We start from the raw sequence: 27,990 nt of genomic DNA on the forward strand, positions 1-27,990 counted from the left end.
TTCTGGCTCTCTATCCCTCTCCCTTCCTTTCTGTAAACAATCAATAGAATATATATATTAAAAAAAAAAAAAGCTTCAGCTCAGCAAAAGAAACCATCAACAAAATGAAAAGGGGTCCCACTGCATGGGAGAACATATTTGGCAATGATACATCTGATAAAGGGTTAAAACCCAAAATATATAAGGAACTCATACAACTTAACAAAAGGAAGACAAACAATCCAATTAAAAAATGGGCAAAGGACCTAAACAGACACTTCTTCAAAGCAGACATACAGATGGCCAGGAGATACATGAAAACATGCTCCAAGTCACTGATCATCAGAGAGATGCAAATTAAAACGACAATGAGGTATCACCTTCCACCTGCCAGAATGGCTCCCATCAACAAACAACAAATGGTAAGTGCTGGCGAGGATGTAGAGAAAAGGGAACTCTAGTACACTGCTGGTGGGAATGCAGATGGTGCAGCCATTATGGAAAACAGTATGGACTTTCCTCAAAAAATTAAGTATGGAACTGCCATTTGACCCAATAATCCCACTTCTAGGAATATATCCTAAGAAACCTGAAACGTCAGTCACAAAGCATGTATGCACTCCTGAGTTCATAGCAGCGCAATTTACTAGATCTAAGATCTCAAAACATCCCACATGCTCATCAGTAGATGAGTGGATAAAGAAGTTTTGATACATTTACACCATGGAATACTATGCAGCAGTAAAAATGAAGGATCTCTTACCTTTTGAGACAGCATGGAGGGACCTGGGGAGTATTATGCTAAGTGAAATAAGCCAATCAGAGAAAGACAAGTATCACATGATCTTACTCATATGTGGAACAAAATAAATTGATGAACAAAATAGATCCAGAAACAGAAGCATGGAACAGACTGGAATCTCAGAGGAAATACAGGGATGGATGGGAAGAGATCAACCAAAGAACTTGTACACATCTATAATAATAAAAGCATAATATGCTAATTAGACCAGACGTCCTTCCGGACGAAGCCGGGGCTGCAAGGGAAGCCCTGTCCCTGGTGCCTGCCCGCGGCCGGAGGGAATCCGGGTCCCAGGTGCCAGAGGGAAGCCGGTGCTGGCAGCTGGGGGAAAGAAGGCCTACTCTTGCATGAATTTTGTGCATTGGGCCTCTAGTATATGCATAACCCATGGACACAGAAAACAGGATGGGGAAGGCCTAGGGTGGGAGGTAAGGGGAGGCTAGCAGGAGTATATGGGTTAGAAAGGGGGACATATGTAATACCATAAACAATGAAGATTTAAACAAATGGGAAAAAAAAGAATAAAACATGAAAAAAATGGTATATAGCCAAAACATGGAAACAATTGAGTATACTTCAAAAGATGATTGGATAAAGAAGATTTGCTATATATTGTACAGTGGGATATGACTCAACATAAAAAACATGAAATATTGCCATTTGTGACAGCATGAATGGATCTTGAGAGTACTATGTTACATGTACAATATTCTATTATACAAGTCAGATTGGAAAAGGACAAAAATCATATGATTTCACTCATATACGGGATAAAAAACAAAAAGTAACAAATTAACAAATAAAACAAACAAACAAACATATCCATAGATACAGACAATAGAATGGTGGGTTAGCAAAGGGGAAGACAAAGAAGGTAAATGGGGTTTGATAGAGGATGAGGCAAAAGTAGGTTTACAGTTGTTCATATGGAAAAATACAATAATAAATAATAATACAAGTATAAATTTTTTGTGTCATGTATTCATAACTGTAAACCTACTGTGGCCTTACCCTGTATTTAGTGATGAAAATAGATTAGATTTTGGGTAGTGAGTACACAATGGAATATACAGATGATGTATTACAAAGTTGTACCTCTTAATCTTATATACTGTATATAACTAATGTCACCCCAATAAATTAAATTAAAATAAAAGTAGGTAAAGTTCATTTTATAACATTTTTATTTCTTTAAATATATTTTTATTGATTTCAGAGAGAGAGGGAGAGAGAGATAGAAACATCAATGATGAGATAGAACCACTGATCGGCTGCCTCCTGCACACACCCCACTGGGGATGGAGCCCGCAACCCAGGCATGAGCCCAGACCAGGAATCGAACCTAGACGTCCGGTTTATAGGTTGAAGCTCGAGCACGAGCCACTGCAACCATTTTATAACATTTTTAAAAAGAAGGAATCTGGGAAATGAATGTGCAGTAGAGAGTTCTGCAATATAAAGTAAATAATCAAATCCATTGAAAACTTTTAAAATTATATGTTGGCCTTGGTCGGTGTGGCTCAGTTGTTTGGGCATTGTCCCATGCACTGAGGGGTTATGGGCTCAATTCCGTGTCAGGGCACATTCCCAGTGGGGTGAGGCATGTGGGAGGCAGCCTATCAATGATTATATATCTCTCAATGATTTTTCTCTCCTTCTTTCTTCGCCTCTCTAAAAATCAATGAAAAACCGTATTTAAAAAGAAATAAATAAAATTATATGTTGCAAATTCTATTCTAATGATATAATCCATTCTAGGTTTAAGAAAAGTTTTTAAAATAATTATTCAAGTCCAATGAAATTATCCTAAAAGAAAACAACAACGAAACTAGACAGATATCCTAAATTGAAAATCATTATATACAACACCTACTGTCATTACCAAAAAAATGTTTAAAAAAATAATGGAATCACTTAACCAAGGAGGTAAAAAGATCTGTACTTGGAAAACTATAGAACATTAAATAAAGAGATAGAATAGAATATAAATAAGTGGAAGAATATACCAAGTTCATGGAGAGGTAGAATTAACATCATTAAAATGTCCATACTACCCAAAGCAATCTATATATTCAACGCAACCCCTATTAAAATACCAACAGCATACTTCACAAATCTAGAACAAACACTCCAAAAATTTATATGTAAACAAAAAGACCCCAAATAACCACAGCAATCCTGAGAAAAAAGAACAAAGTTGGAGGGATCATAACACCAGTTATCAAGCTATACTACAAAGCCACTGTAATCAAAATACCCTGGTACTGGCACAAGAACAGACATATAAATCAATAGAACAGAACAGAGAACCCAGAAATCGACCCAAGCCATTATGCTCAATTAATCTTCAATAAAAGAGGCAAGAGCATACAATGGAGTAAAGACAGTCTCTTCAATAAATGGTGTTGGGGTAATTAGACAACTATATGTAACAATATGAAACTAGACTTAGAACTTACACCATACACAAGAATAAACTCAAAATGTATAAAAGGTTTAAATGTAAATTATGAAACCATAAAAATCCTTAAAGAAATCATAGGCAGCAAAATATCAAACATCTCATGCTGCACAATTTTCACTGACACAATGTCTAGACAGCCATGGGCAAACTACAGCCCGTGGGCCGGATCCGGCCTGTTCGGCTGTGCTATCCGGCCTGCGGAGCCGAAAGAGCGGAGGGTTCTCTTGCTCTCCCCTCCGCTCCTTTACTTTGAATTTATATTAGTTCACACAAACACTCCATCCATGCTTTTGTTCCGGCCCTCCGGTCCAGTTTAAGAACGCATTGTGGCCCTCGAGTCAAAAAGTTTGCCCACCCCTGGCTAGCACAAGAGAAACAAAGGAAAAAAGTAAAGAAATGGAACTACATCAAAATAAAAAGCTTCTGCTCAGCAAAAGAAACCACCAACAAAATGAAAAGGTAATACCCTGCATGGGAAAACATATTTGGCGATGATACATCTGATAAGCTATTAATTTCCAAAATATACAAAGAACTCATACAACTCAAGATCAGGAAGACAAACAATCCATTTAAAAATGGGCAAAGGGCCTAAATAGACCCTTCTCCAATTTGGACATACAGAAGGCCAACAGACATATGAAAAAATGCTCAATGTCACTAATCATCAAAGAGATACAAATTAAAACTACAATGAGGTATCACCTCACACCTGTCAGAAAGGCTACTATCAATAAATCAACAAACAAGTTGTGGTGAGGATGTAGAACCTTAGTACACTGCTGATGGGAATGTAGACTGGTGCAGCTACTGTAGAAAACAGTATGGAGTTTCCTCAAAAAATTAAAAATGGAACTGCCTTTTGACCCAATGACCCTAATTCTTGGAATATATACTAAGAACCCCAAAACACCAATCAGAGAGAATATATGCACCTCTATGTTATTTACAACTAGAGACCCAGTGCACGAATTCATGCATGGGTGGGATCCCTCGGCCTGGCCAGCGATCGGGGCCAATTAGTTGGGCTGGAGTGGGGGAGGGACCCTGAGAGGTTGGCCGGCTGGCCTTCTCTGATCAGGGCCATTGGGGCCAGCAGGCCCAGGGGGAGGGACTGGGAGAGGTTGGCCAGCAGTGGGAGGTTGGCTGTGGGAGTGCACTGACCACCAGGGGGCAGCTCCTGTGTTGAGCGTCTGCCCCCTGGGGGTCAGTGCGCATCATAGTGACCAATCAGCCGGGTGTTTGGTCGCTTAGGCTTTTATATATCTAGACTAGTGGCCCAGTGCACAAAATTTGTGCACTGGGAGGGGGAGGGGTGTCCCTCAGCCCGGCCTGTACCCTCTCCAATCTAGACCCCTGTGGGATCGGGCCTAAACCGGCAATCGGACATCCCTCTCACAATCCGGGACCGCTGACTCCTAACTGCTCACCTGTCTGCCTGCCTGATTGCCCCTAACCGCTTCTGCCTGCCAGCCTGATCACACCCTAACCGCTCCCCTGCCGGCCTTATTGCCCCCAACTGCCCTCCCCTGGTGGCCTGATCACCCCCAAGGCTTTTATTAGTATAGATATGACCCTTTACAGAAAATTTCACTAACCCTGCTTTACAATAAGGGCTTGATGACTGAATCATTGGGGCCAGACACCAAGATTTCCTTTCTTTGAATAGTGGAGGGAATAATTATCTTGTCTTTTAAGTTGCCCTGAACATCAAATGAGATAGTGACTTAGAAAAGTATAAAAGCACCATATAAAGACAACTGTCAAAACAATAAAGTGGTAAAATGAAAAACACTATTTTTATTCTCCCCCTTCCTTCCTTTACAGCAGGGGTCCTCAAACCACGGCCCGCGGGCCACATGCGGCCCGCTGAGGACATTTATCCGGCCCCCCGGGTGCCGCTGCCTGTCCTGCTTAGCAGCCAACTCGTCCCAGACCCGCAGTGCGCATAGGCATTTGTTCATAGTTGTTTTTTTTAAACTACAGTCCGGCCCTCCAACGGTCTGAGGGACAGTGAACTGGCCCCCTGCTTAAAAAGTTTGAGGACCCCTGCTTTATAGCCTTTATTTAAACTTTGGAATTTATAAAAATTTCACTCCTATTTTCATTTCTTTACATTCAATATCATTTTGTATTAGTTTCAGGTTTTATATTAGTTACAGAATAGTGGTTAGACAATCATATACTTTACAAAGTGTTCCCTGGTATTTCCAGTAGCCACCTGGCATCATGCCGTCATTACAACACTATTGACTATATTCCCTATTTAAGTGGCAATAGGTTTACAGGTTCCTTTCAATCTTTCTTTTGTGTTGCTTGCCCTTCCTTTTCTTTCTCACTTCTTCCCTCATTTTCTTTATTATCTCAATTGGCCCTCAAAGCTCAGTGAAGGCACTGGGACATGCTTAATCCATTTTACAGACCAGGAAACTGAGGCCAATTCCAGTTGGCTGCAAAACTTGACTCAGTGCACAGGGAGCCCTCAAAGCCATGCCCTCTGCCCTTCCTAAGGGGCAGCCGCTGGGCAAACAGAACAAACCTCCCCGTCAGGCTTCCGAGCCTCGTTCTCAAGCACCTCTTCATCGTGGATGCTCCACATTCTTTCCTCTCCCCCACACCCCCTACTCCCATTCTTTACTGCTCCCCCTTCTCGGGAGCAGGTGGTAGGCTTCACACTCACCACACAGGTGTGTGCTGCCATGGTGTGGGGCGGGGCGGGAACTGGGGGTGGGCTTGGGCTTGCTTTTGGGCCAAGGTGGGAGCAGGAGTCGCTGCCTCTCAAGTGTGCAGGCGCCTGGCAGTTACTGGTTTCGCCATGGAGCGAAAGGTGAGCGGTGAAGCGGCCTTCGCCACGAGGGGCAACAGCTGCCAGGGCGAGGCCAGGTTAGTGCGGGGCGCTTTGTCAAACTGCCGCAATCAGGTACCCGGCAGTGCAGTGCCCCTCTACTAAGGTGGCACCGCCCCTCAACCCCCGCCTCAGGGCTGCGGGTCTGCACCCCTCTACCCGGGCGTCCTTCCACGCCGGCAGTCATTGCCCCTTGCTCCCCACTGGACTGACCTGCATCTTGGGGCCACTACAGAACCTGATCCACGCCTGCCAGCCCCCTGCCCCGGTCCAAGCCCTCTCCGGTACACCCCGCCTCGGTGCCGCTCTGCCCCCCTTAGGCTGCCCGCCTCCTGGATGGCCACTTTGCCGAAGCCGTGGTGCTCGCCCAGGAGCCTCCCCTCAGGCAGAGGCCTCTCTACATGCCTGTGGACCCCCAGCCGGGGCTGCAGCCCTGCCCCTGTCCCCGATGCTGCAACTCCCCGCCCACCCGCGCTTGCTGCGCATGCAGCCTCCTGATCAGTTGTTACTGTAATGGCGTCCCGACCAATTTGCATATTACTCTATTATTATATAGGATAGTTAAGATCTGGAAACAGCACAAGTGCCCATCAGTAGAGGAGTGGATAAAAAAGCTGAGTTACATTTATACAATGGAATACTATGAGGCTGTAAAGAAGGAGTTTTTACCCTTTGAGACAGCATGGAGATTATTATGCTAAGCAAAATTAGCTAGTTAGAGAAAGACAAATATTATATGATCTCACTAATATGTGGAATCTAATGAACAAAATAAACTGACAAACAAATTGGGTGCAAAGGCATGGATTCATGGAACATGTTGGAAGCTGACCATTGCCTTCACTAGCAGAAAGGGGTGGACAAGGAGTCCAGAAGGCTGGTCAACCTTGAGGCTCTGGCAAGGGTCAGAGCCATACACCCACTGTCTAGTTGAGTCAAAGGTAGCTGAAGCAACTTCCACCTTTTAGCCTCATGTAAATCCTTACTGATAAGATAGTTTGCCTGTTACTGGAAATTGCCTGCCTAAGGGCCACAGGTGGATCCCAAACCTGAATAAAAGGGATCGCAAGGCCAGAGCAAAGGGAGTCCTCTCTTGGGCTTCCACCTGGCCCCCAATTCCCAAATTAGTATTTTCTTGTCTTGTCTCTTTCATTTGTGTGAGGCCTCCTCCAGAGCCCGAACCCTGAACCTGAACCCTGAACCACGCGGGACGTGGAGAGGACACTTGCAACTGGCGCCTTCGACGTGGGACCTCTGGAGGGGATGATTTCGCCTAGAGCGAAGAAAGGAAGATTTCACTGAAAAGGCGGGGAAGAATTCACCGTATAGGTGAGGAAAATTCACCGCATGCAAAGCCCACAATCAGCTGCAGAAGTTGCGATCTGTAAGTAGGGTGGGAACGTCTGTCTTTTTCAGCCAGGCTAATGGGGCAGAATTAGGTTATAAAGTAAACTTTATTATAGACTTTTGGTTTGCATGCTTAAGGAATTAAAGTTTCAGAAGGTATTCGCTTACAGTTTTTGCTTGATGTTATAGAACATAACCCTTGGTTTCCTGAAGAAGGTACATTAAATCTTGAATGTTTGGCAAAAATTTGGTCAAAAGGCAAAATTATAAAGAAATTGTAATATCAAAAGGTACTTTATAAAATCAGGCTGAAAAAAGAGTGCTGTGGTCATCTTTAATGTAGTTTCTTGTTCAAATTAAAATCTTAATTTGTATTTGGAATCTAAAATCTGTAGTAAGAAATGAAACTCCGCTGCCGAAACCGCCTCTGGTGCGGAGAGATTCAAAGGTGGCAGGAGAGGGCAGAGCTATAAGCTCTCCCACAGAAAGTCTACTTAAAGCTTTGTTTAAAAATTATAGAAGAATATCTTATGATAACCAAATTTTGGCTAAGATAAGCTTGGTGCTAGTTATTACTTCGGAAAGCAAAATAGGAAAAAATTTAAGATCTGTCTTTATCTATTAAGCATGAAAAGATGCGCAGCCAGATCTGATACTGACTCTTTCCCCCAAAGCAAGCAGGATGTGGGGGAATGGAGACAAGTGTCAATCCAATATGGACACCCACTCTCCCAGTATGCTAATTTAAAGTCTCCTTTCTCGCCATAAAAATTTAGAAATGTGTCTGGGATTTCTATGCTCATAAGGAGAGAAAGCTAGCTTAAGACAAAATGCGCGCATGGTCCGATTTCGGATATTAGATAAGTTTTCAGCTGGAATCTCTCTGCAAAAGCTACAGAAATGGAAAAACCAGAACTGTTTTTTTTCCTAAGAAAAATGGTGGATTTGACCCAGGAAAAGACAAAGGCTAGGTTCAAGCTGTAACAGGATTGGCATTTACATAATAAAGAGTGGTTTTTTAAAATGCTAAAGAAGGTTGTTAAAAAGTTAAATTTAAGACCTTCAAGAAAATCAGTAAATTGTCTGTTACAAAAAATTTGCCAATGAAAATGCTTTAAAATATTTATAATTGACTCTAGAATCTCAAAGAAATTGTTGTAATATAGATGAATAATGTGTTAATTATAAAGATCTAAGTAGCCCAGGGAAAGGCTGGCTACAGCCTTTGTTAATGGAGGATGGGGCTAATCGCTCTTCCCCCAGCAGAATAAGTGAACAGGTAGGCCAGTTTCCCGCCAGCAGCCATATTTAAGGAATGTGGTAATTTACATTTGAAAAGACCTTACCTGTTTCACCATCCAGAAACGGGTTTGGCGGCTTAAAATTTTGGAAGTTTGCTTCCTTATGAAAAAATCTAGAGGACAGAATTGAATCTATTAACTGATTATGTCTTGTATTTTTGAAATTTATTCTTAAAAATATAAAGGGTTATTAATCTAGAAATGCTAAATATTTGACTTGCCAGCTCTAAAAGTTCAATATTCAACTTAAACTGGGAGAAATAATATAGTTGTTGTAATTAAATGCCTAAAGTATAAAAATTTATTTTTGAGAAAATATAATGTTGTGTTTTCTTGTGAAAAAAAAATTAGAAAATCAAAATATGTTGTTTATTGGTCTAATTAAAAAGGAGAATTGATTCTGTGATTCCTAACCAAAATTTTTAATACAAAAACCAGTTTAAATTTGATATCTTAAGATAATTATAAAAAGTATTATAATCTTTAAATTATATATATATATATATATATATATATATATATATATATATATATATATTTTGATGGTTTTTTCCAAGTTAAATCTCAAGGCTGTAACCGAGGGATAATTTTGGAGCATTTTCACGGGCCCTGAAATGTTTTCAAGAAGTTTTTCTCTCCTCTTAAAGGAAATATTTTGAATTTAACCAATCTAATATACTTGAAATTGCATGGAAAGCTTTATCAAATAAAAATTAATAACTATATTTTACTTATAAATGTTATAAAGGTTTTGGCCTCTAAGGAGGGCAAAATATTTCTTAAAATCCAACAGCAAAATTTTAAGACAGAATTCAAAATAAAAGCCTCTAGCCGCCTGCATTTTTAAATAGGCTAGAGGTGGGGCAACGTTTATGCCTTGTGGATCAGACGTAGTGAAAGAATGCACTCTCAGAGCAGGCGCCCCGGAGGCTGTTCTGGGAGGCAGGAATAGTTAAGATAAAGCAGGCGCAGCTCTGTTCCCAGAGAAGAGCATGCTGACCTCCCCCTCAGCGCTTATCAGTAAACGTCCTAGCTTCTGGTTTCTGTTAAAGTTCCTGTTTTCACAAAGTTTTCTGTTGAGATAAAACATACCATTCCCGTGAGAATAAGTCAACATTCTATCTTGCCCCCCACCTGCGTGTGGTTTTTTGCCTTTAAAAGCCTGTAACCAACCCTGGTTCAGGGCTCCAGTCAGCAGTCTCTTGTGAGAGTTGTTGCCTGTGAGTCCCTGCGCCGCGCTTGAATAAAGAAACCTCTTGCTTTTGCATCGAGACTCGAGTTCGGCGTTTGATTTGGGGTCGTCGCTCTGCCAAAGGACCCACCGGGGGTCTTCACGGCCTTACAGTAGCATTTACTAAATTTTCTTTGCTTTGCCTTTTCAATAAAAGATACCTACTTAAATTACTTAATAAGTTAGCTTTTTTTAAAAAAATATAATCAAGGTTTCATATAATTTCAGCTAAATGAAAAGCCAATATTTTTATAAACAACTGAATTCTAATAAAGCCACCAGAAACAGCTAGTGAGATTTCTGTTTGTCTGCAATATAATTTTGGCTGTCTATCTTTTAGGGATTTTAGTTTGCTCTTCCCTTGTTTATTGTGAGAATAAACAAACCATCTACAGTTTAGACAGCCGCCATTTTGGACTGCCTGACTTGGCAGCCGCCATGTTGGCCACATGGCTTGCCACTCCCCTGGGGGCCGCCATCTTGAAACAGCAAAGGCCAACCCCTCTTTTTGAATAAGCCAATATCATCGTAAGCAATTTGACTAAGTAAATTCTAAGAAAATTACTGAGACCTCCCATAATCCCTCTGTATATGCAAATAAGCCTCTTTAAAAATGAAATTCTAAGCTTAATATAAAGGAGAAATTTTAAAATTTTGAAATCTCTTCCACTAATATTTACAGGGTAAACAGGAAATTATTATTCAAGCCTTAAATCTGATCATAAATAGTCAACATAATGTAAAGAGAGTCATTGTACTATAGCTATTTGGCCGCACGACTCAGTATCCAAGCAGCAGCCCTGTAGGTTGCTTAGTGTAAAAAAAGAGAAAGAAAGAAAGAAAGACAAAAAGTTTTAAGAGAAACTTCTCTAAAAGCTGGCCTGGAAATTATTCTGGAAGGAAATAAAGAGAGGTTTCCTTCAAATGTCAAATTGTAATTAAAAATCAACATATTAGCCGAAACCGGTTTGGCTCAGTGGATAGAGCGTCGGACTGCGGACTGAAGGGACCCGGGTTCGATTCCGGTCAAGGGCATGTACCTTGGTTGCGGGCACATTCTCAGTGGGAGGTGTGCAGGAGGCAGCTGATCGATGTTTCTCTCTCATCGATGTTTCTAGCTCTCTATCCTTCTCCCTTCCTCTCTGTGAAATATCAATAAAATATATTTTAAAAAAAATAAAAAAATAAGCTTTATTTCAGATTAATTTAAATTGGCTAATTAAAATAAGTGAATATTCATAAAAACTTAATTGTACTGGACAAAAAAACTGTTCCTAAAGTATTAACTAAAATTTTTATTGATGGTTCATCTCATAGTAAAATTGCCAAACATGCTATGAATCCAAAGTAGTTATATTTTTGTGCAAAAAATTAAAATTAAAAGTTATCAAGACTGCATTGCAAAATTTCCAAAAGCCTCCTAATATTTAAATAAAATAAAAAGGGGAGGATAGTAGAATCATATCCTGTAAGGAGAAATATCCTGTAAGTAAATTACATCAAGAAATTTTTTACTTTGAAAATTATTTTTCATTTATAATGCTAATAGCAAGACATCCATGAAAACATACATGGTGTCAAAATAAGCCAAAGGAAAGTTGTTTGGGCAAAAATGAAAAAAGGATCCAAAGTCCAAATTTATAGAAAAGATTCCTTTATTAACCTTTGGTAGAGAATATGTTTGTATATTTCCAGAAAACTCCAAGCTCATGTGGATTCCTGCAACAACGGATCCCAGAGAGGAACTGATAGGATTGCTCCAGCCACCAAGACAAGAGGAGAAACAGTCCAGAGATGGAAGACACTGAAAACGCCTTGCCATACTAACAGTCAGCAGCTGTGCGTTGCTGCAGGTTGCCCAAGACCAAGCCAGAGAAGGTCGGACCTGCATTGCCACCATTTGCCCACCATCCAGAACTAACATATCATTACTGGCATGTACACATAAGGAACTGTTGGACATTGAAATTGGGACTCAAAGAACTGTTGGCCCAGAAAGAAACTTACTACAGACTGATTAATTTTCCTCTCAGCATTACCACTATTGCTTGTCTCATTTTTGTTCTCATATGTTTATTTCTAGTCTGCAGATGCAGAATGAAGAGTCTTAAAAGGACTCGCATCCTTCAGGCGGCACTCACTTTTCAAGATGTTTTAAGGAAAATAAACGGGGGAGATGTTGGGAGCTGCCCATTGCCTTCACTAGCAGAAAGGGGTGGACAAGGAGTCCGGAAGGCTGGTCAACCTTGAGGTTCTGACAAGGGTCAGAGCCATACACCCACTGTCTAGTTGAGACAAAGGTAGCTGAAGCAACTTTCACCTTTCAGTCTCATGTAAATCCTTACTGATACTGAAGCAAGAATTTTAGGGGGACGCATAGGCAGGCTTAGGGATTTTTTAGAATTGGGGTCCATGGAAAGCGCGGCGCTGCATACTGGGAGAAGGTACATTTCCTTAACACAAGGAAGCCAGGTGCAGTTACATCTCCATAAGACAAAGGAGGCAGCAACAGGTATATTTCCATAAGACAAGGGAACGGGAAGTAGCCAAGAAAGGTCACATTTACAAATAAAGAGAAGGAAGCCCTTCATTCAGAAGGAAGGAGGAGGGAGAACCTCACATGTCCTATGTGAGATTCGACTTTTGAGCCCAGGAGTTACTATATTAACCAGTCTAAGGGAATAGTGACCAATCAGAGGGGATATCAAGGCACCAAGTTCTACAGCCTATATAAGCCATGGAGGAAAAGAACCCAGTGGGACTCTTGCCCCTCCCCTTGTGGGAGTCAGTTCAGGGACTTTCCCCCGTCCCTATATGGGAGTTTGTACTTGTTCTTCAATAAATCACTTCTTTTGCTATACCACTTTCTGTCCGTGGATTCATTCTTCAATTCCGGTGGACAAAGAATCTGGGGTCCAGTCCAAAAATTCGGTATCAATAAGATAGTTTGTCTGTTACTGGAAATTGCCTGCCTAAGGGCTATAGGTGGATCCCAAACCTGAATAAAAGGGATCGCAAGGCCAGAGCAAAGGGAGTCCTCTCTTGGGCTTCCACCTGGCCCCCAATTCCCAAATTAGTATTTTCTTGTCTTGTCTCTTTCATTTGTGTGAGGCCTCCTCCAGAGCCCGAACCCTGAACCTGAACCCTGAACCACGTGGGACGTGGGGAGGACACTCGCAGGAACAGACTGACATACCTCAGAGGGGAAGTGGTGGAGGGTATGGGAAGAGATTAACCAAAGAACATATATGCATATATGCATAACCCATGTATATAGATAATAGTGTGGGGAAGGCCTGCGGTGTGCTGGGGGCTGGGTGGAGTGGGACAAATAAGGGGAAAATGGGGACATTTGTAATACTGTCAATAATAAATTTTGAAATAAAAGCTGTCTTCTGTGAACATGAGAACTTTACATGCAATCTTTTTAAAAACAAATTTAATAAATTTTATACTGTTTGTAACACTTAATAAAAAGAAATTCTAGGGTTGACATTTTCTATATTTATCAATTTTTTAACCAATATAACTAATTTCTTACACTGGTCAACATTAATAAATATTCATAATGCCTTAATTACAGGATGTTTGGTTAGATTTTATGCTATGTAAGCTTTGTAAATAAAGGTAAAGATGTGTTATTTTCCTTCTGAACTAATAAAAGGTATGTTAATTTTTCAATACAGTTGCTTTTAACTAAATAATATTTTCAAATTGTGTAAAATCAAAATAACCAAAGGCTATTTTGTTAATATCTACAGATTTCAAACTATTTTAAGAGGGTACTTTAATTTTATTTTCATGATTATGTTTCAGTGTCTATCAAGAATATTTCTAGAATTACTCAAGTTTTGCATCTTCAAGAGATTAATAAAATATAACTTGAAACCACAAATGTATTCACGTACTAGAATGTTGAAATAGTTATTACACTACTAATAATTAACTGGGTGATAATACTCATGTACTTACATGTATATATATATACAATAGAGTACTATTTAGCCATTGAAAAGACAAATATCCTACATTTGCGACCACAGGGATGAACCTTGAAGGCATTATGCTAAGTGAAGTAAGTCAGACAGAGAAAGACAAATACTATATGATCTTACTTCTATGTGGAATCTAAAAATATCAAACTCAAAGAAACAGATCAGATTGGTGGATGCATGAGGCAGGGGGTGCGGGATGTAGGGAACAGGTGGTGAAAGGTACAAACTTTCAATTTTAAGGTAAGTAAGTTCTGGGGATGTAATGTACAACATGACTATAGTTAACAAGTATTACATATTTGAAAGCTGCTAATACAATAGACCTTAAAAGTTCTCATCATATGAAAAACATTTAAAATTATGTGAGGTGAGGAATGTTAACTATTTCAAATGATGGATGTTAATTAAACTTACTGTGGCAATCATTTCTCTCTCTCTATATATATACACACACACACATACACACACACTAGAGGCCCGATGCACGGAATTCGTGCAAGAGTAGGCCTTCACAGCCATGGCAGCTGCCTCGATCCCTCCCTCCCAGCCAGGATGGCTGCCTCAATCCTGTAGCTGCAGCCCTGGCTTCGTCTGGAAGGTCCTCCAGAAGGATGTCTGGATGGCCAATCGGTCGATTTGCATATTACACTTTTATTATTATAGAAGATAGTCATTATGTCATACACCTTATCCTATATAATAAAAGGCTAATATGCAAATTGTCCCCTTGACCGGGAGTTCGACCGGGAATTCGACCAGGGGCTCTCGGCCCATGGCCCCTCCCCCTGACCGGCCCTGCCCACCCGATCAGCCTCTAGTACTTATATGTCAATTATATCATAATAAAACTGGAAAACCACTCATGTACTTAATAAATCAAATTTGTACCTCTATGCATACATTGATTACTACCAGATTTTCCTATGAACTGTAAAATAATGACAACTGGTTCTATTAGTAATCTTTCATTATTCCTTGTGATCTTTTGGTAGATAGCAAATTTAAATATAACTTACTTGGATTTTCCTGTTTTGACACTCTGTATTACCAAATGCATAATTATTATAATATTTAATAAACTAGTGTTTCTCATTTTTGGTGGGGACAACCTATATTATAGAGCCATCAGTTTTCCAGATATCCTTTACAATAAAATTCTTTACTATTTTATGCCAGTTTTCTACCTAATAATATTACAAATCTGCACTTTTTGGCCTAATATATTACTAGTGGAGCAAGCGTACTGCCCACTATTTGGTGTAAACCATCACACTACTTACATTATTAACACAGCTACCCAGGATAATGTTAGCAACTGAAGTAGAAAAAGTATACTTACTCAGTTATAATTTCAGAATTTGTAAAGTTGAGGTTGGTTAAATGACCTTCAAGTTTAGACTGTTCATGTGTATTTAAGGCTGGAGTGGTCTTAGTGGCAAGAACAGCTCTTTTTTTATCTTTTTCGAGTGCTTTTCTCTTTCCACCATTTTGAAAATATTCTCTGCATATACTACAAGGAAAATAAAGTTATATTTAAAAACACTAAGTATGAATATAAAATGAAGAAACATTAGGCTTTCTTACTCAAAATGGGACACTTTAAAATTACAGATTCCTATTTTTAAAATGTCAGAGAAGTTTGAGAATCTTGTAGCAATTTCACATTTATAAAATTATCATATACAAAGCACAATCATAGATTATGTTGAATAAATAAAAAGTATGCTTGCCCTGGCTGGTTTGGTTCAGTGGATAGCATCGGCCTACAGACAGAAGGGTCCCGGGTTCGATTCTGGTCAGGGGCACAAGCCCCGGTTGCAGGCCCAATCCTCAGTGGGGGGTGTGTGGGAGGCAGCCCATCGATGATTCTCTCTCATCATTGATATTTCCATCTTTCCCTTCCTCTCTGAAGTTAATAAAAATATATATATATACTAGAGGCCTAGTGCACAAAATTAGTGCACTCAGGCCCTCAGCCCAGCCTGCGCCCTCTCGCAGTCTTGGAGCCCTCGGCGGATGTCCGACTGATGAGAAGCAGGCCTACACCAGCAGTCGGATATCCTTAGTGCTGCTGCGGAAGCGGTAGAGGCTCGCCAGCCGTGAGCCCGGCTTCTGGCTGAGTGGTGCTCCCCTCGTGGGAGTGTACTGACCACCAGGGGGCAGCTCCTGCGTTGAGCATCTGCCCCCTGGTGGTCAGTGCGTGTCATAGCGACTGGTTGTTCCGCCGTTCGGTCGATTTGCATTAGCCTTTTATTATATAGGATATATGTATTTATATAAAGTACGCTTTTCAGGACACAGATGTGTTCATATATATTGCTGAACTTTATTCTTAACTGAAACGTAAGTTCTTCCAGAAAAGCTTAGATAGTTCCGCTATTCAGCTACAGCTTACAAAAAAGAATAGTAGTCACAGTTAATTATGAGCCAGTTATGCTGGTACTAGACAAATATCCCAACAGTTATTTTTCAGGTCCCTTCTGGTTTATGACAGTCTGGTTGTTAACACATTCAGAATCACTTCTTATTTGGTCTGAAAGGAGGGTATAACAATCTAGTTTAGGAAGAACAGCATCATTTCATAAAGGTATACATTCAGAGAGAACAAAGGCTTAAACACAGTAGTGGTTTTTATAACACTTGGAAATTATTTCTTTGTATCAAGAGACTATTCCTGCTATTCCCAATTCCTATACTAATAAAATGTAGACTTTTCAAGATGTATCATTTTAAACTCATACAGTAGAGCCATATCAGGTTGCTATCCAAAATCAGAAACTGGTGACTGGCAAAACCTTAAACAACTTTTTTGTATCTAATGTAACTTTAGGGTGAATACAGTAGGAAACCATGCCTGGGTATATAATAGAATAACAAACATGAACCATAGAATCAACTCCAACACTATTAGCTATTAAAGCCAAGAAATCTAGCAGAGAGAAAAAAGAGTAGTAAGACCTATTTGACAGGAGATACACACTTAAAAAAACAATTAACGGATATACTTATCAAAGCTACTTAAAGTGAAGAAGAATGGAACCTAAAATATTCTTTCTAACTTCTTAGAATAAATCACATTATAGTTACATACAGCTCATACTTTGAACAAAGCTAGACTTTTTTGTTCCATAGACACTCCCTAGTGAAGTTCCAAAAACACATGGTAAGACAAGTAAGAATTGAGGAATTAACTTAAAGCTGATTTCTGCAAGTAGAACTATGGTCTAAGCATGAAACAATGCCCAGTTCTCCTCATATTAACAGTATGCTATTAGTTCAAACACAATTTTTTTAGGTTTCTATTATTTAAGACTTTTTTAATTTATCCTACTGAGATTTAGTTTTAACCCTAATTACATACAGGAATTGAAATACATTCATCATTAATTAAACATGTATTAAGTACCTATCATGTGCCAGGCACATATGTGACAGGACAAAGAATTGAAGAAGGCATAACTGCCTTCAAGGAGCTCACACTAGTAAAGGAGACAATTTATATAACTTCTAGAGGCCCAATGCACAAAATTCGTGCAAGGGGCTCAGCCCTCGCAGCCCCAGCTTCGTCCGGAAGGCTGTTTGGCTGTCCGGTCTAATTAGCATATTATCCTTTTATTATTACAGATTATTATAGATAAAGAAAATACAAGTAATAGATAAATACCAAACCCACTCTAAAATCATTAATATAAGATAAATTTTTGAAAACTGAGTAGGTATAAATCAGGCAAAGAAGAACATTAGTTAAGAAGAGAAGCAGAGAAAATAGCATGAACAAAGTCATGAAAGAAAAAGCAGCCTGGATCCTGAAGAGATGGACATCAGTTCCAAGTATGTGAAATTTAAAGTGACAGGCAGAAAATGGGTGGATGGATGGATGGATGGACAGATGGATGAACTAACAAATGAAAAGGCCATGAGATCAACACATATATACAGAGAAGAATGATAAGCAAGCTTCAGATCATGCATGATCCACAGGCCAATTTAGAAATGTAGCCTTTAGAAATCTAAACTAACTACAGAAAGTGGTTTAGTGGTTTTCTGTAGTTGAGGATGGCTCTGACTACAAAGGTATACAATGGAGCTTATTAGAGTTATGGAAATGTTCTATATCTTGATAGTGTTAATAGTACGTAAGTATAAACAACTGTCAATACCAACTAAATGTAGACTAGAATATAAATAAAACTGCAGTCAAGTTGATAAAAAAAAGTGTAGCCATTATCATCTTGGAATTAATACTAAAAATAATGCCTCTAGCACAAGCATGTCAAACTCAAAGGCTAACATGGGCCAAATAAACAAGGTTTAAGTTTATGTGAGCCGCAAAAAAACACACACAAAAGCTTCAATTTTCATAGAAACATAGGTTTATTTCTATAGAGACATACTGAATACAAAGGGCTGAAATAAATGAGTAACTGTTAACACAAAATAATATAACATTTTAATAAAAATTATTTTTTCTTGAACATTAACTTACCAGACACTGCATAACTGCACAAATTAATAAGCGTGACGCAAATAAACCTATTTTTTTTGTTCTCTGAGAGCTAAATATTTCCTATTGCACACACCAAACAAGTCAGTACAAGACTAATGACGGGGCTAAAATATCCACTGCTAGTATTAGTGGAGAGAAATGGTGCACCTGCACGTAAGGCGCATAAGGGAAATGAATGCAACACGATTATAGTAATCAGTCATTAGCAAAGGTTGTAGTCTGTTATTAGTAATTATGTATAACAAGATATTGTAAAAATTAAGTTACAAAATTTTAATTAAAACATTTAATTAATACCCTTACATTGGCTGGGCCACAAAAATATTTGTTGTGGGCCACATGAGGCTCCGTGAGCCACGAATTTAACATGCTTGGTGTGTGTACCACAGCTTTTTTATCTAACGTGTCTACTGATGGGCACTTGTGCTGTTTCCAGATCTTAGCTATTGTAAATTGTGCTGCTATGAACATAGGGGTGCATATATTCTTTCTGAATGGTGTTTCAGGTTTCTTGGGATATATCCCTAGAAGTGGGGTCACTGGGTCAAATGGCAGTTCTATACTTAATTTTTTTGAGAATTATTTTCAAACCTTTATTGAGTGTATTACAGATGTGCCCCCTCCCCCTCAACCCATCTGTCTGCATTCCCACTAGCAGTGTTCTAGGATTCCCTTTTCTCCACCTCCTCACCAGCATTTGTCATTTGTTGATTTGTTGATGGTAGCCATTCTGATTGGTGTGGGGTGATACCGCACTGTCGTTTTAATTTGCATCTCTAATTTGTTTAGCAACATTGAGCATTTTTTCATGTCTCTTGGCCATCCGTATGTTGCTTTGGAGAAGGATCTATTTAGGTCCTTTGCCCATTTTTTAATTGGATTGTTTGTCTTCCTTTGTTAAGTTGTATATATATTTTGAAAATTAACCCTTTATCAGATGTATCATTGCCAAATATATTCATTCATAGATACACAGGGCTCCCTTTTCATTTTTTTAAAATATATTTTATTGATTTTTTACAGAAAGGAAGGGAGAAGGATAGAAAGTTAGAAACATGGATCAGCTGCCCCCTGCACATACTGGGGATATGCCCGCAACCAAGGTACATGCTCTTGACCAGAATAGAACCTGGGACCCTTCAGTCCATAGGCCAATGCTCTATCCACTGAGCCAAACAGGTGAGGGCTCCCTTTTCATTTTGTTGATGTTTTCTTTTGCTGTGCAGAAGCTTTTTTTATTTTAATGTAGTTCATTTGTTTATTTTCTCCTTAGTTTCCTTTTCCTAGGAGATGTATCCTTAAACATACTGCTACAAGAGATGTCTGAGATTTTACTGCCTGTGAATTCTTCTAGGATATTTAGGGTTTCATGACTTACATTTAAGTCTTTAATCCATTTTGAGTTTATTCTTGTGTATGGTGTAAGTTGTTGGTCTCGTTTCATTTTTTTGCATGTATCTCTCCAATTTTCCCAACACAATTTATTGAAGAGACTTTCTTAACTCCATTGTATCCTCTTGCCTCCTTTGTCAAAAAATTGAGCATAATGGCTTGGGTCGATTTCTAGGGTTTCTGTTCTGTTCCATTGGTCTATATATCTGTTCTTGTGCCAGTGCCAGGCCGTTTTGATTACAGTGGCTTTGTAGTATAACTTGATATCTGGTATGGTGAGCCCTCCAACTTTATTCTTTTTTCCTCAAGATTGCTGCAGCTATCTGCAGTCTTTTTTTGGTTCCATATAAAATATTGGAGTATTTTTCCTAGATCTGTGAAATATGCCATTGATATTTTAATAGGGATTTTGCATTGAATCTGTAGATTGCTTTGGGTAGTATAGACATTATAGTGATGTTAATTCTACCACTCCATGAACACGGTACACTCTTCCACTTGTTTATTATCTTCCTCTATCTATTTTTTCAATATCCTATAGTTTTCCAAGTATAAGTGTTTTACCCCCTTGGTTAAGTTTTCTTCCTAAGTATCTAAATTGTTTTGTTGCAATGGTAAATGGTATTGTTTTGTTTAGTTTCTCTTTCTGAGAGATCATTATTGGTGTATATAAATGCCTCAGATTTCTGGGTGTTAATTTTGTATCCTGCTACGTTGGTATATTTATTTATTAAATTTAGTAATGTTTTTGGTGCAGTCTTTATGATTTTCTATGTAAAGTATCATGTCATCTGTGAATAATGAGAGTTTTACTTCCTCCTTTTCAATTCTGATGCCTTTATTTCTTCTTGTCTGATCACTGTGGCTACGACTTCTAGTGCTATGTTGAATAAGAGCAGTGAAAGCGGACATCGCTGTCTTATTCCTGTTCTTAGGGGTAATGGTTTTAGTTTTTTCCCATAATGTTTGCTGTAGGTTTTCATATATGGCCTTTATTATGAGTGGCCTCTATTCCCACTTTACTGAGAGTTTTTGTCAAAAATAGGTGTTGGATTTTGTCAAATGCTTTTTCTCCGTCAACTGATATGATCATGTGATTTTTTTTTGTCTTTCAATTTATTTATGCGATTTATCATGTTTACTGATTTACAAATATTGTACCAGCATTGCATCAGTGGAATGAATCCCATTTGGTCATGGTGTATTATCTTTTTGATATATTGCTGGATGCAATTTGCTAATATTTTGTTGAGGATTTTAGCATCTATGTTCATCAGGCATATTAGCCTGGAGTTCTCTTTCCTTGTAGTGTCTTCATCTGGTTTTGGAATTAAGATAATGCTGGCCTAATAAAAAGAGCTTAGAAGTGTTCCTTCCTCTTGGATTTTTTTGGAATAGTTTGAGAAGGATAGGTGTTAATTGTTCTTTGATTTGTTAAAACTCCCCTGTGAAGCCATCCAGACCAGGACTTTTGTTTGCTAGGAGTTTTTGATTACTGCTTCTATTTCATAATTTGTTATTGGCATACTCAGGTTTTCTGATTCTTCCTGATTCAGTTTTGAAAGATGGTATTTTTCTAGGAATTTGTCCATTTCATACACATTGTCCAGCTTGTTGGCATTTCTGTGGTGTCAGTTGTTACTTCACCACTTTCATTTTTTAATTTATTTATTTCATTCCTCTGTTTCTTAATGAATCTGGCCAACGATTGATCAATTTTGTTTATCTGTTCAAATAACTAGCTCTTGGTTTCATTGATTTTTTATAGCTTTTTTTAGTTTTCTCTATGACATTTATTTCTGCTTTGATCTTTATTATTACCTTCCTTTTACTAACTGTTCTCTTTCTAATTCTCTAAGTTGTAGGGTTAAATAATTTATTATTGATTTTTCTTGTTTTTTTTTTTTTTTTGTTTGTTTGTTTGTTTTTGAGGTAGACCTGTAGTACTATAAACTTCCCTCTCAGGACTGCTTTCACTATGTCCTAGAGATTTGGGGTATGTTTTCATTACTTTCCAGAAAGTTTTTTATTTCTTTCTTGATCTGATTGGTAACCCATTCATTGTTTAATAACATGCTATTTAGCCTCCATGTGTGTCAATGTTATTGAGTGTTTTTACTACAGTTCATTTCTAATTTCATTCCATTATGAAGATGCTTGATATGATTTCAATCATATGGCACTTGTAGAGACTTGTTTTGTGTTCTAACATGTGGTCTATCTTTGAGAATGACTCGTGCCCTTAAGAAGAATATGCATTCTGCAGCTTTGCGGTGAAATGTTATATGAATGTCAATTAAATCCATCTGATCCAGTGTGTCATGTAGAGTCATTGTTTCATTGTTAATTTTTTGTCTTAAAGATCTATCCAGTGAAGTCAGCAGGGGGTTAAAGTCCCCTACTATAATTGTATTGCTGTTTATCTCTCCCTTAAAGTTCTCCAGGAGTTCTTTTTATACATTTTGGTGCTCCTATATTGGGTGCATATATATTTACCAGGGTTATATCCTCTTGTTGGATCGATCCCTTTGGTGTTATGTAGTGACATTTATTGCCTCTTGTGAATGGCCTTCATTTTGAAGTCTATTTTGTCAGATATGAGAATTGCTACCTCAGTTTTTGGTTTTTTTTTCCATTAAAAGTTTTTCCATTCCTTCATTCTCATCCTGCGTATCTTTCCTTCTGAGGTGGGTCTCTTATAGACAGCATAAAATTGGGTTGTGTTTTGTATCCATTCAGCTACCCTATGTCTTTTGATTGGAGCATTTAATCCATTTACATGTAAGATTATTGGTAGGTAGTTATGTATTGCCATTCTAATTCTTCATGAATATGTTTCTCTTTTTCTTTTCTCATTACAGTAGTCCCTTTAGCATTTCTTGCAATGTTGGTTTGGTGGTGATAATCTCCTTTAGCCCTTTCTTGTCTGGGAAGCTCTTTATTTTGCCATCTATTCTGAATAATATTCTTACACATATAGTAATCTTGCTTTTGATTCCTTGCTTTTCATTACCTTGAATACTTCATCCTGGCCTGTAGAATTTCTGATGAGAAATCAGTTGACAGCCTTATGGGAGCTCCTTTATAGGTAACAAATTGCTTTTCTCTTGCTGCCTTTAAGATTCTTTGTCTTTAATTTTTAGCATTTTAATGATGATGTGTCTGGGCATACACCTATTTAGGTTCTTCTTGCTTGGAACTCTCTGTGCCTCCTGGACTTGTGTGACTTTTTCCTTCACCAGGTGAGGGAAGTCTTCTGCCATTATTTCTTCAAATATGTTCTCTATCCCTTGCTCACATTCTTCCCTTCTGGCACTCCTATTACGTGAATATTGTTACCTTTCATGTTGGCCCACAGCTCCCTTAAGCTGTCCTGTTTTTTAATTGTTTTTCTATTTGGTTCTCTGATTTAGTGATTTCTTTCTAACCTGGTGGATATCGTTTCACTGGAGAAATATTTCCTCTGCAGCATGAGGGAATGACTCCGCACAAGAGACTGGGGTGTCTGCCCTCTGAGCTCCAGCCCCAGAACCCCCAATTCTGGCTTCTGCTCACACTGCTCCAGTCCATTCTGTCCACCTTCTGCCGGAGCCTAAGGTGAGTGGTTGCAAAATTTTTGTGTTAGCCCTTTAAGAGGTTGCCTGCATTTCCAGCCATCTCTGGCTGGCAGACAGCAACCCTGCTGCTTTGCAGAGTCAGATGTTATGTTGGCACTTTTCTCAGTTCTGATGCTCTGGGCTGGGAGAAGGCGGTGGCGGGGGGGGGGAGGGGGAGAGGTGGGGGGAGAAGGCAGTTTGGGATGTAGACCCCAGAGTTCTCAGTGGGAACTTCCCCCACCCCCTGACAGCTAAGATATCCCTCTGGACCTTCAGCTGCTGTCTCTGGGAGCCCCGCCAGCCTTTTCATATCTCAGCACTTTCTAACAGTCTCTATGAGGTCTCTATTTTCCATTCTAGGTTATCAGGGTTCACTCCAGCTAGTGTTCAGTTGATTTTTCAGTATTTTAGTTGTATTTCCAGTTTTGTCCTGGGAGAGTGTCAGTGTAGCTTCCACCTACTCCACCACCATTTTGGAATCCACAAAACTAATAAAATTTTATTAACCAATGTTATCCCAATAAAAATTCTCAAAAATACAGAAAACAAAAATAGACATGAGAAGAAACCTGCAACATAACACTTCAACATTAATTATATTAAATAAGCAACTGTAGGTATGAAAGAACACTTCACATTTAAATTTTAAAATAACATAATAAAAATAAATAATTGGAGAGTTACCCCATGAATATAGACAGAAAGATACCAATTTTGCTGCGACCCAAAACTGCTCTATAAAATAAAGTCTACTTGAAAGGGGGAAAAATATCTCAAATGTTAACTCAGTATAGATACCATGTGCCTTCCCATGTAATGTAATACACTGGGAAGGACACTATAACAGTGGTCGCCAAACTTTCGGACCACCGGTTGGCGATCACGGACCACTGGTTGGCGACCACTGCTCCAAAGGTTTTTTCAAACCAGCGGTCGCCAACCTTTCAGACCTCGCGGAACACTCGTGGTCCGGAAACAATCATATAAATCCAAATTACGATGTTTTTGTCCAGAAACTGAAGGAAAGTGTGAGTCAAAGATTTTATATCTGACCAAGTTGTGTATCTTGTAACAAAACCTTAGAAAAACAGATTTTGTTGTCTAAGAATTCAGCAAGCTGTTTTCAAAGAATCTAACTGGAAGATGAACTTATCTGTGAGATGATTTAGAAATGTTGGTGAAAAGGATGGTAGTGAATAAAAAGAATTTAATGAATTTTTAAAAACGTATTTTATAGTGCTGAAGGCCACAATTCTCAGTGAAGATGAAACAGTTATAAATATTTATGTGCCACTTATCATAGGAACCAATGTAACAAAGCAGAAACTCCATGAGATGCCTGGAGAAACAGATACAGTTTAACAACAGGGAACTTCAACACACCACTCTCAATAAAGTGAATGAAGAGTAAGATTACAAAAGCCCTATAGAGCATAATGTTTATTTATTTACTATTTAACAATCTTTGCTCTGAAACAGAGTATAGATTCTTATCAAGTGCACATAGAATATTCACAAAAATGACATAATGCATGCATTAAGTCTTGAAAAAAACCACAGTAAGAGCCATAGGAAAAATACAAAATCATCTGTTCACAATGCAATAAAAGTAGAACTAACAACAATACAGAACAAAAAGTCCATTTCAACTGCAATGTTTTAGAAATATTTTTTTATCGATTTCAGAAAGGAAGGGAGAGATAGAAACATCAATGATGAGAGAGAATCATTGATAGGCTGCCTCCTGCACACCCTGTACTGGGGGTCGAGCCCACAAGCCGGGCATGTGCCCTTGACCAGAATCGAACCCAGGACACTTCAGTCCGCAGGCCAACACTCTATCCACTGAGCCAAACCAGCTAGGGTTACCTGCAAATGTTTTTAAATTAAATAACTCTGGGGTTAAAGGGGAAATACTGATAAAAAAAAAAATCACAGGATTTCTAAAAAACAAAGAAATAATCGTGAAAACACTACATCAGAATCTAGGGAATGTAACTGAAATAATGACCTGAGGAAAATTCAAACCCTTTAATGTTATAGCAATACAAATGAAAGAATAAAAATAAATGAAATAGATATTCAACACAAAGGATTAGGAGGAAAAATGTAAACCAAAAAAGAGCAAGGTATTAATGATTTAGAAACAAAATAAGACCAACAAATAAATATGCAAACTGGTACTTTAACTTACATAGCTTTTTGTAAATAAAGCTGAAAACAAAAGAAAAAATTTTCTAAGAATATATACTAAATATAGGAATATAGGAAAATTTATTAAATTTGACTCTTGGTTATTGGTGGGAATGGTAAGTTTAAACAAAACCAAAATTGATATATGAATTACAGAGTTTAAAAAAGCACCAGTAATCCAATGAGGAATTCTACCAAGCTTCTATTAAACCAGATAATACCGTATTAATCATGTTTTTATTTTTTGTATCTTATGATGTTTTGATATCTTGGAGGGCCTTATACACCTAGGGAGAAACTGCCTCTCACAAGGCTAGCTAAAGATAATAAACAGCTAACTTGGGAGCCTGCCTCTCAAATGCAAGACATTTCCTTGTGTTACTCTCATACATCAACCTATTACTTCCCCTGCCCTAAATCAATCCTGATCCAGGTACCACATAAGGACAAGCTCTTACTCCCCAAAGCCCACCAGAATTATTAAGACTAGCCAATCCTAAACTGCTTACTCTGCCCTGCTTTGCCTTTCTCACAGAAACCCCATAAAGTCTCTGGTCTGTTCTTTCCCCTCACTCCTGCTTCTGCCTTCTGACCAAATCTGATGCTTCCCTTGTGGACTTGTGTAGCATGGCATGCACCCTTCTCTCGGGATGTAAGTAATAAATGGCACCTTCAATGGCACTGACATCTCTGTGTTGTTACTCAATCACCTCTGTAAAGTAAACTCCCATGAGTACAAATGAGACAATCTCAAAACTATTTAAATATTTCCAGATCATCGCAACAAAGAGAAATTTTCTAAGGTCATTTTTAGGAAGCAAAATAATAATGATAATTAAATCTGATAATTTCTACAAAAAAAATACAGACCAATATCACTTATAAGTAAAAATGTAAAATAAAATGTTAGCAAATAGAATCAAACAGACCAAAGAGTATGCATTCCAGGAATGCAAGAATGATTCAATATAGGAATATTCTCACTACACTCATAAATCTAAGAAGAAAACTCAAATTCATTTTCATGGGTGCTAAAAGGGACATTCAACAAAAATTCAACACTTACTCTTAATAAAAACACTCAATAAAATAGGAATTGGTGAACACTCAGCCCAAAAGCCAATAACTTATTTAATGAGGAAACATCACACGTATTATTGTTAAATGAGTAAGACACAGCTACGTAATAGACAAAAGGAAAAAAATTAGTCAAATGAATTGGAAAAAAAGAAAGAAAACTGTATATTCACAGATGATATGACAGCATACGTAGACAAGCCAAAAGAATCAATCATAAACTAACACAAACAGTAATAGAATTCAGTAAAACATACAAAAGTGAAGTCTCCACAAATATACAAATAGCCTATTAGAACATATAATGGAAGGAAAGATCACATTTATAATAGCAACAATAAGATAAAATACCTATGGATAAACTGCCGGAAGCCAATTCCAGCATGTCATAATTGCAAGAATTTCATCAAAAGGTTGATGAAACTTGGGGGCTCAACAAGGGCTGAGTCACATATGTAATTACCTGTTGGAGTGGCTAGAGGGCACTTCCCCCAAACCTGAATAGGATGATTGTTTGCTGCCAGACAGCTCAGGGCATTTCAATCTACATGTTATTGCCTCCTGTTGGCCAAACACCTGAACAGCTGTAGGCTATTCCCCAATCTGACAATGCTTCTGTAAACCCTACCCTTTGAAGTGTATTATCTCCACCTTGCCTTAGAACAAATTGTGTTAATAAAAAACAGGGGTCCTGAGACAAGGAAAACGAAGAACTAAGAACTTGGAACTTTAGCTCCTCTAGCTGAAGCTCCTCTGACCCCCAATGCCTTTCAAAATTATCTTTTGTCTCTGGACTCCTACTTAATCTACGCACAGCCTTTCTGCAGATTGCTGAACCCTTCTTAATGCTGGGATAAGAACCCCGGCAATAAACATAACCAGAAATATGCATAACCAATATATGCAAAACCTTAAAACACTACTGCTCAAAAGTAGACTAGAAAAAATAAAACGATATATACCTTTTGCGTTGATACAATTATCAGCATTATGAAGATATCAGTTTTCTCCAGTTATTAAAAAATTCAATGTAATCTCAATAAAAATACAAAATTAAAAACTTTAGACCAGTTGATTCTAACGTACACATAGGAAAAAAACAACAAAGGCAAGAATAGCCAGGAATGCCCAGCTGGCATGGCTCAGTGTTTGAACGTTGACCTATGAACCAGGAGGTCAGAGATCAATTCCCAGTCAGGGCATATGCCTGAGTTGAAGGCTCGATCCCAGGTGTGGGGTTTGCAGGAGGCAACTGATCAAT

The 27,990-nt window shown here is 38.5% G+C and overlaps 1 protein-coding gene across 3 annotated transcripts in view; it reads right to left on the reverse strand.

The window, feature by feature from the left end:
- Positions 1 to 27,990, reverse strand: part of SAMTOR (S-adenosylmethionine sensor upstream of mTORC1) — a 142,561-nt gene that overhangs the window by 66,216 nt on the left and 48,355 nt on the right. For 2 of the 3 annotated variants that reach the window (XM_080663769.1, XM_080663768.1), the window contains exon 3: positions 15,304 to 15,474. The exons of the other annotated variant lie outside the window; for it this stretch is intronic. In XM_080663769.1, coding sequence (XP_080519895.1) covers positions 15,304 to 15,474 — 171 coding nt within the window. The remainder of the gene's footprint in view (positions 1 to 15,303; positions 15,475 to 27,990) is intronic. 3 annotated transcript variants of the gene reach the window in all.

Source organism: Plecotus auritus, assembly GCF_963455305.1.
Source record: "Plecotus auritus genome assembly, chromosome: 4".
Lineage (NCBI taxonomy): Eukaryota > Metazoa > Chordata > Mammalia > Chiroptera > Vespertilionidae > Plecotus > Plecotus auritus.